The sequence below is a fragment of the Melanostigma gelatinosum genome, assembly GCF_949748355.1.
Source record: "Melanostigma gelatinosum genome assembly, chromosome: 9".
Taxonomy (NCBI): Eukaryota; Metazoa; Chordata; class Actinopteri; order Perciformes; family Zoarcidae; genus Melanostigma; species Melanostigma gelatinosum.
In genome coordinates this window covers 19091406-19107133 of record NC_136642.1, presented here as the reverse complement: position 1 = coordinate 19107133, position 15728 = coordinate 19091406, and the positions used below count along the sequence as shown (strand labels likewise).

General features: G+C 43.3%; 3 protein-coding genes across 3 annotated transcripts; 2 read left to right on the top strand and 1 right to left on the bottom strand.

Moving 5' to 3' along the window:
• Window positions 1-2095: 2095 nt before the first annotated feature.
• Window positions 2096-3044, top strand: LOC306781725 (uncharacterized protein; the record flags this gene model as incomplete). Its single annotated transcript, XM_079274717.1, has 2 exons — window positions 2096-2229; window positions 2693-3044. The coding sequence occupies 2 exons, from the start codon at window positions 2096-2098 to the stop codon at window positions 3042-3044; spliced, it is 486 nt and encodes a 161-aa protein (XP_079130843.1).
• Window positions 3045-3870: 826 nt separating this feature from the next.
• ccdc127a (coiled-coil domain containing 127a) lies at window positions 3871-7457 on the bottom strand. The gene is made up of 4 exons (XM_079276018.1): window positions 7380-7457; window positions 6727-6864; window positions 5897-6141; window positions 3871-5794 (listed from the first exon to the last, which is right to left on the bottom strand). The coding sequence occupies exons 2-4, from the start codon at window positions 6854-6856 to the stop codon at window positions 5348-5350; spliced, it is 822 nt and encodes a 273-aa protein (XP_079132144.1). The 5' UTR covers window positions 6857-6864; window positions 7380-7457; the 3' UTR covers window positions 3871-5347.
• A 233-nt stretch (window positions 7458-7690) lies between these two features.
• On the top strand, window positions 7691-15495 carry sdha (succinate dehydrogenase complex, subunit A, flavoprotein (Fp)). Its single transcript, XM_079275592.1, has 15 exons — window positions 7691-7791; window positions 8476-8565; window positions 8882-9043; window positions 9163-9306; window positions 9641-9805; window positions 9897-10045; window positions 10192-10316; window positions 11794-11962; window positions 12072-12267; window positions 12373-12544; window positions 12789-12907; window positions 13044-13155; window positions 13585-13715; window positions 14000-14113; window positions 14239-15495. Exons 1-15 carry the CDS (start codon window positions 7729-7731, stop codon window positions 14323-14325), a joined length of 1998 nt encoding a protein of 665 aa, XP_079131718.1. The 5' UTR covers window positions 7691-7728; the 3' UTR covers window positions 14326-15495.
• The last annotated feature ends 233 nt before the right edge of the window (window positions 15496-15728 follow it).

Below are 15728 nucleotides of genomic sequence, written 5' to 3'. Positions count from 1 at the left end.
GTACACCATCGGCCGCGGCTGCGTCAAGCCCCAGGTAGGGAAAGTCGAGGCGATCCGGGAATGGCCCCGCCCCCGCACAAAGAAACAGGTACGAGCATTCATTGGGCTAGCTAGCTACTATCGACGGTTTGTTCCCCAGTTCTCTGCTCTTGCAGCACCCCTGACGGACCTAACAAAAAACCGGCTGCCAGATCGGATCGTATGGACGGCAGAGACCGAGGACGCCTTCGAGAAGCTGAAGGAAGTACTCTGTTCTGAACCAGTGCTGGTGACCCCGGACTTTACGCAACCGTTGGTGGTACAGACGGATGCCTCCGAGACCGGGGTGGGTGCCGTCCTGTCCCAGCTGAGGGATGGAGAGGAGCACCCGATCACATACGTAAGCAGAAAATTATTACCGAGAGAAACGAGATACGCCACGGTCGAGAAGGAATGTTTGGCCATCAAATGGGCTCTGGGGGAGTTGAGATATTATCTGCTGGGACGACACTTTACCCTGGTCACGGACCACGCCCCCCTGGTATGGATGTCCCGTTCAAAAGACAATAACGCCCGGGTCACCCGCTGGTTTTTATCCCTTCAACCGTATGCTTTCTCTGTTGTCCACAGATCCGGGGCCGCTCATGGAAACGCGGACGCCCTGTCAAGACGGGACGCCCTAGGTTCCTGGAGCAGTCCTCCCCCCAGGTCGGATTTAAGGGGGGGGGTATGTGGCAGCCGGAGGGGCAACCTCAGAGGAGAAGTGGTAGAGGGACGATATTGCCTGACATGGAGGCGGAGCCCCCATGTCAGGGAGTGGAAAAGAGCGCCAAACCACCATCAGCCCAACAAGCAACACCTGAGGAGGAGAGACGAGGGAGCGACCACACCCTATCAGAGGAGGAGGAGGGGACTATAAAAGGGCCCCGGACACAGGAAACTAGGAGAGAGTAGGAGTGGAAGGAGACGGAGAAAAAGCAAACCCATTGGAGACAACTGCCTTACCCCTTGATCACCCTGGAACGTCTGACTACCCGCCCGGCTCCCGACCCCTGCCTGTACGACTACCCTGCTCCTGCCCGCGCCCTGGACCGTATGAGGAATACCCGTTGTGCACCGAACCGTGGAAGTGAACACCGACCATCCCTCTGGAAAGCGGACAGTGTATTGTTGAGTGTCTATCCTACCTCTATCCACTCTCTATATTCAGTAAAAACCTCACTTGCACCATTTATCTACCGACTGGTTGTGGTTATTGGTCCGTGTTGTCGTGAAACCCCCTTGCCACCCCGGGGGCTGTCACAATCTGTAGAAAGTCTAATCGTTACAACTCATTATTCCACATTCACAGAGAGTATGAGAGATACAGCTGAGAGTGAACCGTTCACAAATCAAATGCACAGTCTCTGTGGTGCCAGAGACTGTTTCTAAAACTTAGTCACAAGCAGGGATTTTGAGGTCGGTTGCATGACTTTGGCAGGAGCAGACGTAGCTTTGGATTAATGAGTTGGATTATGACTGTCAGTGAGACATTCGAGGAGTCGGACGATACTTTTTGTTTGACCTGATGGGATAAACCCCAAATCCATGTCATTTAAATAGATTAGTAATTTCAGACTTCTGTCAACATGCAAATCCACTTATAGTATGGATGCAAACACATTTCAATCATCAAACCCAGACCACAATACATAGAATTATAAGGTTCACTCCGGAAAGCGATTCATCTTTTTATCAACAGGCACATGATACAACACAAATGAGTTACGTAAACAAAATGAGTGGGGGTTTCATCTGGTTGCCTCATATCATGGAAAGAGCCAACGCTCATTTTCACATGAAAAGCAAGCTACAGGATGCCTGGAGTGATGACATTCACGACAAAGTGATGCAGAGCAAAAATAGCAACAAGTCTGGGTATATAATACGTTGCCAAACACACTCACGTCTCAGACTACTTGGTACACACAGAGAGGCACACATCGATGATGACAAATGATTTGATCGCTTTCTGTATCTGTTTCTCTTGAGTCACGTCGGACAGGAGTGAAAGTGGACGTTCGTGTCTTGGCACACGCTCGCTTACTGACATTTACGCTCTCAACACCATCACACCATGCACTGTGTGAGCAGAGGAGGCTGCTACCTGGTGAACTCCTACTGTGATCTGCAGGAGGAAAACCAGTGGAGGAAGGAGAGCTACCAAGCATGCTGGCTGAGCCTGGTCCTTGAAACGAGGCCACAATACAAGTAGGTGGTTGAGATTCAGCTTTATTCTAGATTAAGGTTTGTATGAATCACTGCATACACGTTGTGTTTCATTTTAATTTGAATGTGAACTTTGTTAAGTATTTCTAGATTTATGTGGCGTAGTGCTCAGTATGTTGTGATATGCAGGCTAGAGGCTCAAGGACAACAGAGCAGGACGTGTACTCATTATATTTCTATTGTAAACACATACGCTGTATTTGGATTTAGAGCATAAAATCCACAGTGACGTACACATAGTTGGTCTGAAAACTGCTGCTGCACAGCATTGTTTGGGTTGAAACTCTAAGTCAAGTTGCAGTTCATGACCTCATCTTGATCAGTGGTGTCACTGCAGGTATGTCGCCTAAAGGAAAACACCTGTAACATGGTGGTGTGAAGCAGAAATCTTCTTCTGGACAGGATAAATAAATATTTTGTCTGGTGTGTGTGTACCGTGTTCCAGGCTCACTCTGTCAGAGACGGACAGCATTCGCAGAGAGAGTTACAAGCAGCAACAGGTGACCGACTTCATGGTGGAGAGGAGTCCCAGCCAGACACTGAGGCTGGGCAGCAACAGCAGATTCACGACAGAGCACCAGCTGCCCTTCTTCAGCACCAGCCAACAACATCATGCTACATCCACCTTAGGGGGCAAGAAGCCAGTCATACAAGGGAAGGGGAATAATGGAGCGGGTAAACAGGAAGTGACAGCCATAACTCAGGACCTCAGCAAACCAGTGAGAGTGAACTTCAGAGCCTCGAGTCTGATGATCTCACCGAGGGAAATCTCTCATCGGGTGCAGAGGAGGGAGTGAAGCAAGGAGCTCCAACGTATTTCAAAGTTCAGAAAGTATGGTGTGGCCTTCGTTGCTGTAATTTACACATCGATATTAAAAAAAAGAAAGTTGTACATAGTCTAACTATCTTAACTGTGACATTTGAAAAAAGAGAGTACCTCCTGATGATATGCTGCACGAGTACCGTTTCTATGTAAGTAAAACATATCTAGGAAACATGTTTTTAGTATCACCCAAACAAAAGACTTAGACTTAAAAAAAAGAAGATTTTCTCATAATTCAATTGCCAAATTATTTCATTTAAAAAGTTGGAATCATGCTGAATTGATGACTCATGGGCTCCACTTTTCAAAACAAATGCAATGACATAGTGAAAACATGAACACATTCTGACACAGATTCTTCACAACGCTTGTAGACTACGTTCATCATTGTCAGTGATTTCCATCACAAAGCTTCATGAAACAGTGTCTGGAACCTCATTTTACTGGCTTACATGACATTAACGTTAATAAAACTGTCCTGTTAGAGAAAATACAACAAATACCTTTACCTACATTGGCTATGATAAGGTTGGGACTGTGGACGAGATGAGTGTTCTGTAATGCACCAATTATTTCCATGTATTCCTGTTGCATGCTGGGTTTTCTCATCATGAGCTTCCACAATAAATGCTCATTCTTCAGGATACAAACACAGCAGCAGCACCCCCCTGTGGTAAGACAATGGCATCGTAACAGGACCTGATACTATACTTTGCTAAATGTAGCAGCACTTTTTGAGATTCTTATGAGAAAACAAAAAGACAAAATTAAGTTCTTAAACCAGGAATTTATTAGGATGATTTCACAGAGTGATTAGAGTCAGTACATTTGAATTCATGGCATCATATCCAGCACTTGATCACCAACTTATAGTCCAAATAAAAACACAACAGCATAGAGAAGCTTGGTAGGCGTATAGAAAAAGCTACAGCTTTAGTTTATCCTTTCAATACAGTGGTGAAGTGTGAAGTAAAAGGGTGCTGTTTGACTACTTTTCAGAGCAGTATTGTGGTAAAGCGTTGCAGTACTGAGCACTAATTTGTGCTCTATTCCCTTATTTAGACTCACATGCACCTTCAGTGTCCAGTCTCCCTGATTGTTAAAAAGCTCCCACAAACCTGCATTCAAGACTAGATATTTAAAACCAGTGATCAGAGACACTACTCTATTGGCTTCGGATCATGTATCATAAATGGTAACACACTACAATGTAACGAGAGATGTAACACAATCGAAGGAAAACCTGGAAGTCCCACAGATATCAAGACGAATACCTCCAATAGTCCATCGACGTATTAAAGCATGGTGTCAACACACTACAGAGAAAGACTACAATAATATTTCCATCAAAATAATGTTCTTGTTAAGGATTGCTGGCTGTTTTGTTCCAACACAGTAGTTTTCATTGTGATTCATTTCCTTCCTGAAAAAACTTGCAGCAACAAAAGGGGCGTGTAATATCACATCACATGGGGAACAGTTAATGGGAACTCTAAATTGTGTCCAATATGGATATCACCTGAATGATCCATGTGCATTTTCATCATTGCACATGTCATCACACAGTTAATTTAAAGCCAATGAGAGTTAAAGGCAGGATTGGTAATCTTCTTCAGAAAGATTTTTGATTATTTTTGTTGAAATTCTCATTCCATACCGACAGCAATTAATGAATTGAATGATCTGACAAAAAAAGAAAGGAAAATCTGATATCTGTGGTGGGCTACCTGCCTGCCTGCGTGCACTCATTGCTCGTCACCAGAGTCTTTCACAAGCTGCAAGCTTGAGCACTGAAGATAGCCATGTTTGTTGTTCATGTTCATATGGATGTTTTTGGGGGGGGAGTGGCTTTGGTGTGAGGCCTGAAGGGACGGACTGTCAGTGTTGCAGACTCAGCAACTTTCTTGCTAAATTTAGCAACTTTTGGAGCTAGTGGGGCTAGCAAGTCTTATTTGAAAAAAAGTTGGCAACACTGGGCTGCGTTTTTCAGTTGGATAATATTTTTTAAATCCAGCGTAATCTCAAGATTACCATCCCCCTTTTTAACGGGGGATTCTGAAGTAATAGTAATATTTCTGCATGCTCAAAACCTGACTTAACACCCCTTCACTGAGATGAAGGGAGGAACTTCCAGATGTTGGACATTATCTTATTGGGGTTACTTCTTGTGTGTTTCCATAACATCCCAATAACGTAAAGATAATTAAACCAAAAAATACATGCATTTCCATTTCTGATCCAACATTTTTCAAAGTTAAATGATAAACACAAGGTTTGTCACTTTGTTTGAGACTGGAATTTTCCTCCAAATATAGCCTCTTCAGCTTTCTTGTGTTTCTGGACAGTGACCTGCAGCTGCCAGTACTTTAGGTACACCCACATGAGGCTTCCATTCTTCCTCTTGTCCATGTTCAGCAAGTCCGCACAGTGCTTATCTCTCTTAAAAATATCCCTCAGGTCGGACTCTAGATCCAGTTCCGCTCCGATGGGGTCTTTGACGACCTTAAGCAGCATGTTGTTCTCCATCTCCCGCCGCTGATCTCGAGGTTGGATGAGGGAACAGTAGGCATTCTGGCGCTCCACAAGCTGACCCTCTAGCTCCTTCAGAGTCGTGGTGGCTCGCCGGTGCCAGTCGTTCTCTCGTTCCAGGGCGTGGTGCAACACGGCCCCTGCAGCGCCGGATGCTACCTGCCTTTGCTTCTCTTCCTCCAAGGACTGGCGCTCCTTATTAGGGAGAAGACAGCGTCTTGGTTTACGCAGGAGAGGCTACAGGTTTGAAGGGAAACATGCACAATAGCAGTAATGGATTGCAAGGCAAGATTTTACCTGATTCAACTTTTTCCGCTCTTCCATCAGCTGCTGGCTCTGTGAGATCAGGGCCTGCTTGTAACCTTTGACCCTCTGTCTCTCCTTTTCTAGCTCCAGCTCTAGCGTAGCCGCTGCCCTGCGCCTCTCTGTCAGTGTGTGCCGGTATCGTGCCTCCATCTCGCTTGTTAGTGTGGACACGTCCTTGTCATACTGGTCTTTGACCTTCTGGATCTCCCTCTCAGACTCCCTGGTCCAGATCCAACCTGAGGGCATGGTGGCACTTGAGATGTATTTTTTTGATATTTAGGACGCTTTCACAACTAACCCGTTTGGTCAGTTTATATCAAACCCTGCAGCTTTTCATTGGACAGTCCAGTTTGTTTGGGCTGGTGGGCAATATCAAACCCTGGTTCAGATCAACAATGTGACCTGAGACCGCTTGAAAAGGTTGCTCTCAGTAACGCATACATATTATTATTATATACTTACATTATTTTTTGTCATAATGCCCAACCCAGTCACAGGCAGGTGGTAATAAGCCATCGGAAGAAGGAGGACATGTTTTCTTATTATGTCTGCCTTTGTCGTTTGACAATCTCAGAAGAAAAGAGACCCAGTGAAGATGCATATTGTACATATATATAAGACGGTACACTTCCCAGTTAGGCACTAATTTGACAAATTAAAGCAAAGGAAAACCCTCCGCACATTTCAGAGGTAAAGTGTGTACCTCACACAAACTCAACCAGCTTTGCAGGAGCACAGTCACTATACATGCAATGGCTCACATGTCCTATGTCTGTTACCTGACCTCAGACACATTCTACATATGCCTTTGTGTAACTTACGAAATGCAGCCAGTCCCAGCATTGGGACCAGCAGGGCGTAGTTCCATTGGTTACCATCACCGGCCCCCGCCCCCCGTCCTCTGGGGTCTGGTTGGATGTTCCATCTGGGGGGGTCATTCAAGTTGTTCATGGAGACCGCTGTCACACAAACACACAGGGAGACAAACACATCAGTAATAACGGACTCCTTTTGAATTTACAACATGAAACATGTTTACATTTTGCAACACAATCTGAAGGGTAATGGTGTTTATCACTGACAGCAGCTAAGTGTCAGAAGCAACACAGTTATGAGGTGGCTTAGCCATAGACGTAACCAGACACTTCATTTAAATGAATTAATTTAACTTAATTGCAAAGTCTCATGTTTCAATAACCACTGAAGGTCCGAGTATCCATTGAATTTGTTTCACCAAAACACCGCGTCAGGCAGCAAAAACAAAACCGGTCTGTCATGACTGGAAGTTTGACATTCCTGCTAACCATAACGTTAAACAAGGATAGCTATGAGCTAACATGCTAGCTAGCGTTTAGCTCGCTGGCTTATGCTCGCTAGAGTATTTAATACATAAACATAACACGGGACATAAGAGTTGTGTAAGTCCGACTGCAAATCTGCCTACGTCTGTTCAATATAAGATGCTGTGTCTCACCTTGAATGAAACGTCTAGGTCACTTATACATTTGTTCCTGCACACCCTGCCTGCTTACACGACATTACGCTGCAACAGTCCATTTTTACTGACTGGGGGTGTTTCATGGAATGTCACTTGTATTAAGACCCCATTATGTGTTATAATAAAATGTTGTGTGTGTTTATCTGAATGCATTTTAGAAAGAAAGATACTGTTTTCCCAGTTTAATCGCGTTAATACGGGTTTTAAGGAATACCCATTTGGTGAGACATGAGTGACATCCCCGTTGTCGGAGAATGGTTTGTTCCATTGCTACGGAAAATCTCATCCTCCACCGTGGCTCAGAATCGCTCCTTCAACTGATAACATGGCGAGTGTAGGCGTTGCTTCCCGACTCCTCTCCAAGAGGGTACTCTCTAAAACAAAAGCCGTGAGTATTAGTAGTTGGATACTAAGTATTTCATATATCTATATGTGATCTGGTTTTATGTGTTGATTGTCTTCTTTGTTTCGCTGAAAGGGGGTGTTTTGCCGCACAGCTTTCGTAACCCACGTTATGTAGCTTCGGGTGTTTCAATGTGACACCACGAAGAAAAGCTATCATGCGAGTTCAACTACTTGTTATATGTAGCTGTACCGTCTCTATTTGTTTCTCTTCATACATAGAAAGTAATGTTTTTAGAAAACTGTCAAGATACTCGAGGTATTCCGACATAGTTGTAAAAGTCCCTTCAGTTGCCCTTGTGGTTGTAGCCGCTGTGCGTTAGCTAGCCATTTGTTAAAGGATTCAATGCAAATCTCTGCAAAGGCAACTGTACACTAAAATAATCTGACTGATCAGACCATAGTTGAGTAAAAACCTCCAACAGTTACAAAGTGCGCTAGATTTAAGTGCTAAATGATGACTGATATTAATGCTGTAGTATCGACTGTTATACAAGTGTTACAAGTGATATATATTTAAAGCTTTCTTTAATATGGGAATAAACATAGCAGTACATGCTTATCAGAAGAGTGTGTTTTCTATAGGCAAGCAGCCATTGGGATGATCAACGTGGCAATAGTTCTCTTGTTTGGTTTCTCCATTAATATCAATTGTTTTCTTTTGTGCCAGGTCCCTGCTGCTGCTGCTGCAGTTCAGGGATCCAGAAACTTTCACTTCTCTATCTATGGCAAGAAGACAAGTACAAAAGTATCAGATAATGTGAGTTACGTTTGCTCTTTTTGTGTAAGATTAACATTTAATAGGGTCATTTGTGTGGATGCATGATAGGGTACAGTATTGTACATTGTATTGTATTTTGTCTTCGAAATCTTCTGTCTAGATTTATTTTGCTCATTGGATGTCGATATCAAAGTTATTAAATTGTGTTGATATATATAAACAATGTCATCAAACTGATCTTGAACTATGCATACTTAAAACACTCTCTGACTACAGGGATTTCCACTATGTACAAGCAAGCACCACTTACTTGATTGGATGTTTTTTAGTAACTTCGCTCCTTCATTGTTTTCAGATCTCTACTCAGTACCCAGTTGTGGATCATGAGTTTGATGCTGTGGTGGTAGGAGCCGGAGGAGCAGGCCTTAGGGCAGCTTTTGGCCTGTCCGAGGCTGGCTTCAACACTGCATGCGTCACCAAGCTCTTCCCCACCAGGTCCCACACTGTCGCTGCACAGGTCTAATAGCTCACGTTCTGCATTGATTAGACGGGGCTTTAGCAAACCCACAATACAGATGTGTTATGTCAATTCAAAGCTTCATAATCAATTGTATTGAATGTTAACCTGATTCACAGGGTGGGATCAATGCAGCTCTGGGGAACATGGAGGAGGATGACTGGAGGTGGCATTTCTACGACACAGTGAAGGGATCCGATTGGCTGGGAGACCAAGACGCTATTCACTACATGACCGAGCAGGCACCTGCAGCCGTAGTGGAGGTAAGGTCTCACACGCACATCAGTGGTTATATTCGCTGGCTTTTTGGCACTGAAAAAGATTGTAAGTCATTAAATTAGAATATACAACATTCAATTTGGGGAAAAAACGTTTGCACACAAGAGTACTTCTCAGTCCAGAGTTTGAGATTGTGTTTTGTAAGATATGGATATATCTTTGTAATAGTTAACATGTTAAAGCTGGATCTAAAAATGAAGAGGTGGGTGAAGAAAGAAAGCAAACAAAACAAATGCAAACAATAAACCATTTTCATTCTGGCGTCGCACCATCACAAAGGCTCTTTCCAAATCTCAACAACATGCCGCTCTTTTCCAGCTGGAGAACTTTGGCATGCCGTTCAGCCGCACTGAGGATGGGAAGATCTACCAGAGGGCTTTTGGGGGTCAGAGTCTCAAGTATGGAAAAGGAGGCCAGGCCCACCGCTGCTGCTGTGTAGCAGACAGGACAGGACACTCCCTACTGCATACACTTTATGGACGGGTAAGTCAACACACCTTCTCCATCATTTCTTCTACTCGGCTCATACATAAAGTACCACGGATTACCCTGTAACCCTCTGTCTTCTGTTCAGTCACTTCGTTACGACACCAGTTACTTTGTGGAGTACTTTGCCCTGGACCTGCTGATGGAAAATGGAGAGTGTAAAGGAGTGATTGCTCTCTGCATGGAGGACGGATCTATTCACCGCTTCAGATCCCAGAATACTGTCATTGCTACTGGGTAGGTATACCATTCACTGTTGGCAAAAAAAGTACACACACTTTGTCTTAATTAGTAACCCTTACTTCAATGAACTGCCATAGTTTGAGAGTCAATATGAGACAAAGCACAAAAGTGTATGAAATGAGTTATATCTTTCCTTACAGGGGTTATGGAAGAACCTATTTCAGCTGCACATCCGCCCACACTAGTACAGGAGATGGAAATGCAATGGTGACCAGAGCTGGCCTGCCCTGCCAGGATTTGGAGTTTGTACAGTTCCATCCCACTGGTAAGAAAAAATAACTTATTAAACCCAAGTCGTAAAATTGTCCGAATGACGCGTGAAGGCAGCAAAGTAAAAGCAGAATCTTATTTTGAAAGGCTGCATACCAGCAGCTATACATACATACTTAACGGACATGTCTATATTATTTATAGCAATGTCAACTAGTGAATGTATTCTATCAATGAACGTTCACAGTCCGTTATTTTATTGTCACGCTGTAAAGGGGTGCTGACACTAATAGTGTCGACTGTGTTTCATTCTCAGTTATTGCCATTCTCCGTTCCTCTGCGTTTTAATTTGACCACAGACGTATTAAGAGACACTGAGAGGTGTAAGGACTAATTACCTCTGGTGTGATGCTTGGACAACTTGTTAGTGCATTAATTCAATGCCTGTTGTCCCATTTACTATATGGGACAGTAATGTATCTTGTTTATTTACACTCTGAGGACTTTTAAGTTCATGAGTCGGTCTAGCATACATTTATTTCTGCTCCCCAATTCTGGGCTGATCCATGAGTCTGTTCAGGCCTCTCTGTTTACATTGAGATCCAAAAACAGGTTGCTGTTAAATAAAGACATGTGGTCACTTTATTTTTGTTCCTGCTGGACATTTGACACCAGACTCCTCAGTCACCCTGTGATGTGGTCTGTAGGAGGAATCCAAAGGCTCAGCCACTGCAGAGTTTTCTCAACTTTTTATATGTGATGCACCAACTTTGCAGCATACCTTCTTTATACAGTTTGAATATCGAAGGGATCCATAAAAGCCTTTGACTGTGGAGACTGGAGTATGCCATCAGAATGATTACGACTTTCTCATTAGTCAGCCCTTAAAACTGACACTTTAATGTGAGTACACGACACTGAACGACGAGACCCAAAATCATAATATCCAAATGTTTTTTGTTGTAGAACATAATAAAACTGCTAAACAAGGCTGAAGGGATTGGGTAAAATGCTGTCAGGAAGTCAAGAGATTTATATTTCAAAGATCTTGATTCCTTTTTTTTTAACTAATGCACTGAATGAATTTGAGCACTAATGTAAATATACTTACCACTGTTAAGTAAATAACGCACACATTTTAGTTTTTATTGAGACAATATTGTTTAACAATAAAGTTTTGAGGATTTTATGTTCACAGTGTTGACTTCATGCTTCTTTCTGGTTGCAATGTGGTTCACATCTATGACATCAATCATACTGAGGATGATGTTATTACTATGAAGTATTTTCATTGCAAAGATAACTGCTTTTTAATAGTTTACTATTAAAACATTCTTTGTTTGTGTTCATCAACACAAACAAAGGAACAAGGTATCGAACATAAAACACAATTGTTGTACTGAACCCAGGATTAAGCTCAAAGTTATCCGACTACAACACGGCTATTTTGAGACTGCAATATTCATATTCACAAAGAATAACTGAACCGTGTCCCTTTTTTTTTTTTTTTTTTAACACGTGAACCTTTACAGGGATCTACGGAGCTGGTTGTCTCATCACAGAGGGTTGCCGTGGTGAGGGAGGGATCCTGATCAACAGTGAGGGAGAGCGCTTCATGGAGCGCTACGCACCCAATGCCAAAGACCTGGCCTCCAGAGACGTGGTGTCCCGCTCCATAACCATTGAGATCAGAGAGGGCCGGTAAGGACAAAATATATACGTGTGTGAGATATAACTGCATGCAAAAAAGTGTTAATCCATGCACACACTTACATCGTATCTTTATTCCTGTCTGTCTTTGTTCCCTCAGGGGTGTTGGTCCAGATAAGGACCACGTGCACCTTCAGCTTCACCACCTGCCTCCCCAGCAGCTGGCCACAAGGCTGCCTGGTATCTCAGAGACAGCCATGATCTTTGCTGGAGTAGACGTCACGAAAGAACCCATCCCTGTCCTGCCCACCGTTCATTACAACATGGGTGGAGTACCCACCAACTACAGGGGACAGGTCGGTAGAGTGTGCACAGTCGCGTAGATCCACACGCATCTCCTCCTCACTCTTTTAAGTACTTCACCGACAAAGTGACACGCCTTTGTTTGTTTTTCCTAACAGGTGATTACTCATACAGACGGAAGCGACAAGGTAGTTCCTGGACTGTATGCCTGCGGCGAGGCGGCATGTGCCAGTGTCCACGGTGCAAACCGGCTGGGTGCCAACTCTCTGCTTGACCTGGTGGTGTTCGGCAGAGCCTGCGCCCTTACCATCGGCGAGGAGCACAAACCTGGTGATGACCTCTGTTCATTAGTTTAATTAGAATGAAGAGTCTCTTTAGTTCTGCTTTGATTAGTTTTTTTTTCACATTTGACACAACAATGTCTGTATCAATCAAAATAGATACATATTAGATATCAAATAACACCAATACTTTGTCAACATTTAAGAGCTTTACGGACAGGATATCTGACATCAGTAGTACACATTACCTGCTCACTCTGGTGGTGGTGGTGTTGTTGTTGTTTCCTCTTCAGGAGAGAAACTGTCCCCTCTGATGCCCAGTGCAGGAGAGGAGTCTGTGGCCAACCTGGACAAGCTGAGGTTTGCTAATGGAAGCATGAGAACCTCCGAGATCAGGCTCAACATGCAGAAGGTACACACAAACAAAATGAGGTCGCTAACATTGGAGACATTATTTGGAAATGCGTTTAACAAAAGTGTAGGTACACCTGATCAAACGGACACTTCTACAGACAAACTTAAATCATCCGTCTCTTCTTCCCTTACAGACCATGCAGGCTCATGCTGCAGTGTTCCGTACCGGCTCTGTTCTGAAGGAGGGATGCGACAAGATGGACGCCATTTACCAGACCATGGATGACATCAAGACCTTTGACAGAGGTAATGCGCCACTGTCTGTGACTGTCTGTTTACAGTTCCTTCTGCATCTTTCTGCAAAGAGGTGCCATAGTATTCATCATGGCTTTCAGTCATTTGTTCAAGCTCAATGGACGCCTACAGGGACAGACTTGATTCCAGCACGCTTCACAAAAACAATGCATTTCTTGAAGATCTAGGTTTTGTTGCAAATGTGATGTGCGTTACCTTTGTAACAAAATTGTGAAACTATAGTTTGAAAAGTACTCAAAAGCCAAGCGGTTGAAAAAAACTTCAAAATGTTGACGGACATGCGGTGATTGAGTCATTTAGAAGCTGCGACGCCTTGTAGGGCGGAACCAAAACAAACAAACTGCTCCTGCAGTATTACCCTGTGAAGCACTGTAAGTGATAAAATGACTTCCCCCCTCTCTCGCTCTCTCTCTCTTCCAGGCATTGTGTGGAACACAGACCTGGTGGAAACTTTGGAGCTGCAGAATCTGATGCTGAACGCCGTCCAGACCATCCACTCTGCTGAGCAGAGAAAGGAGAGCCGCGGAGCCCACGCCAGAGAGGACTTCAAGGTCAGTTGGACCATACTTTGTACTCTCTGTTTTCTTTATCCATTGTTTTGTTTTTGCAGTGATTTTTCCTCTGCTTCACCATTCTGTCAGTGTTCTCCTTTTCGTTCTGTTATTCTCTGCTTACCTTATCAATCACCCACTGTTTGCTCTGAACATTCATTCCATCGCTTGATCTGTTCTTTTCTAAACTGACTTTGTATTTCTTTTTGTGTTCGTGGATAACTGGGTACATAACTTCTCACTCTCTATTGCAGCTGATATTGATTTTCTTTAATATATTCCAGGACCGTCTTGATGAGTTCGACTTCTCAAAGCCCCTGGAGGGTCAGGAGATGGCGCCCTACGAGCAGCACTGGAGGAAGCACACTATGTCCTACGTTGACTCTAAGACTGGAAAGGTACAATCCCAATCAATGTGTGTGTTGTAACACTTGCAGCAGGCTGCTGTAGTAACTATTATTAACTTTGCAGGCCTGAATAGTCAGTAATATGTGATTTATCCATTGTTCTTGTCTCATCACAGGTGACCCTGGAGTACCGCCCTGTTATCGACCACTCTTTGGACGAGCAGGTCTGTGCTCCTGTCCCTCCTGCCATCCGCTCCTACTGAGAAGATCTCCTTTCCTCTCACCCCTTACAAGCAATTCACTCGTTTATATACTATTTATGAAGATGATGATATCTGGGACATGCTTTGCTTATGGTTGCACATGTATCCATTGATGATAGTTAAATACAAATGTCTTGTCTTTAAACTCCATCCCTTTGTCTCGCCTTCCTTGTTCCTCTGTGTGTTTTGCCTTGATTTAATCTGCGTGCAGCAGATAGATTTCAACATGGTTCTTGTATGTATTATGAGGCACTCAAGACTAGTGGGTGACTTTTCAGCCTCCAGCTGAAGTACAAAGAATATTCACCAAGTGTTGCACCACTTAAGTTTGGTTTTCTGTGATGACCTCATACTCTCATTTACAAGTCTTGTGTTGCATTCTTCAATTATAACTTCTCTCCTTTCGCTTTCTAACGTGAAGAGATGGTGGAAATAATTGCAATTTGAAATACACACATATGGCAAGCCACAAAGGGATGTTTTAAGTATGTAAATATTGCTTAAATGTACAATAACCATAACGAGTTATACTTAATGTACTTGAGTATGAGGTAGTCTGTCCTCACTCAGTATGGCCTTCGGTCTGTGATGCTTTTGGTGATACTTCATGCGTGTGGTCCAAACAACAAAGTACATCTATTTCATGTGCAGTACATAATCAGCTGATGAACTTAATTGACCTTCAGTTATCTGTAATTCTTAACTCCTAAGGTTAAGCAGCTTGATGTATGTATTTAGCCAAAATATGGTGTCACATCTGTTGGTACAAAGGCTTCTTTATACATTTGGTTTTGCTGTTGCTTTCTCTGAGAACACAAGATAAGTTCCAGTAAGGGTCAGTGATCTAAACAAGGATGTTTAGGTTGCTGACCAGTGTTGTTCCAGAAGCAATGTTCACCAGCATTGGTGCCATGTCAGAGTGCTTCAAGAGCACTTGAGATAAGAGCGGTTTCCATTAAACAAAACTGTGGAATGTAGAATTGATGGGAAAAATCAACTGGAACTCCACGAATGACTTTGAAGGATGTCATTGTACTGTCACGTGACTGTATTGCACAAATTGTACTGTATTTAACCGCTGAAAGACTGTTTGCCTGTTTTTAAAAAGCTTTGACTTTATTTTCCATCTGTACTTATTTGCATATGTTCAATAAAGCGTAGACTGCATAGAAACAAGAGCTTTTGGCCTGTCTTTGACCAATTGGCAGGGAGTGGACACAACACAGACACCTGCATATTTTAATGCTATGCAGTAACAGAGCCCTTTAATCAATCCCACATTTACATAACCATGGTGAGCTTCGTTCAGACTATCTCAAGACACATTCAATCTTGTACTTTTCTAGTTGTATTGACTTGCATGTTTATTGTGTCCAATGCTTGTTTGTGGCCAGTAGGAGGCA

Coding starts and splice junctions, on each gene's coding strand:
- ccdc127a (XM_079276018.1), bottom strand. CDS start 6,856: ATGAACAACTTGAATGACCCCCCCAGATGGAACATCCAACCAGACCCC. Junction 6,142..6,726: donor GCTGGGACTGGCTGCATTTC/GTAAGTTACACA, acceptor CCATGCCCTCAG/GTTGGATCTGGACCAGGGAG. Junction 5,795..5,896: donor AGCGGAAAAAGTTGAATCAG/GTAAAATCTTGC, acceptor CTCCCTAATAAG/GAGCGCCAGTCCTTGGAGGA.
- sdha (XM_079275592.1), top strand. CDS start 7,729: ATGGCGAGTGTAGGCGTTGCTTCCCGACTCCTCTCCAAGAGGGTACTC. Junction 10,046..10,191: donor AATACTGTCATTGCTACTGG/GTAGGTATACCA, acceptor CTTTCCTTACAG/GGGTTATGGAAGAACCTATT. Junction 13,156..13,584: donor CATCAAGACCTTTGACAGAG/GTAATGCGCCAC, acceptor TCTCTCTTCCAG/GCATTGTGTGGAACACAGAC.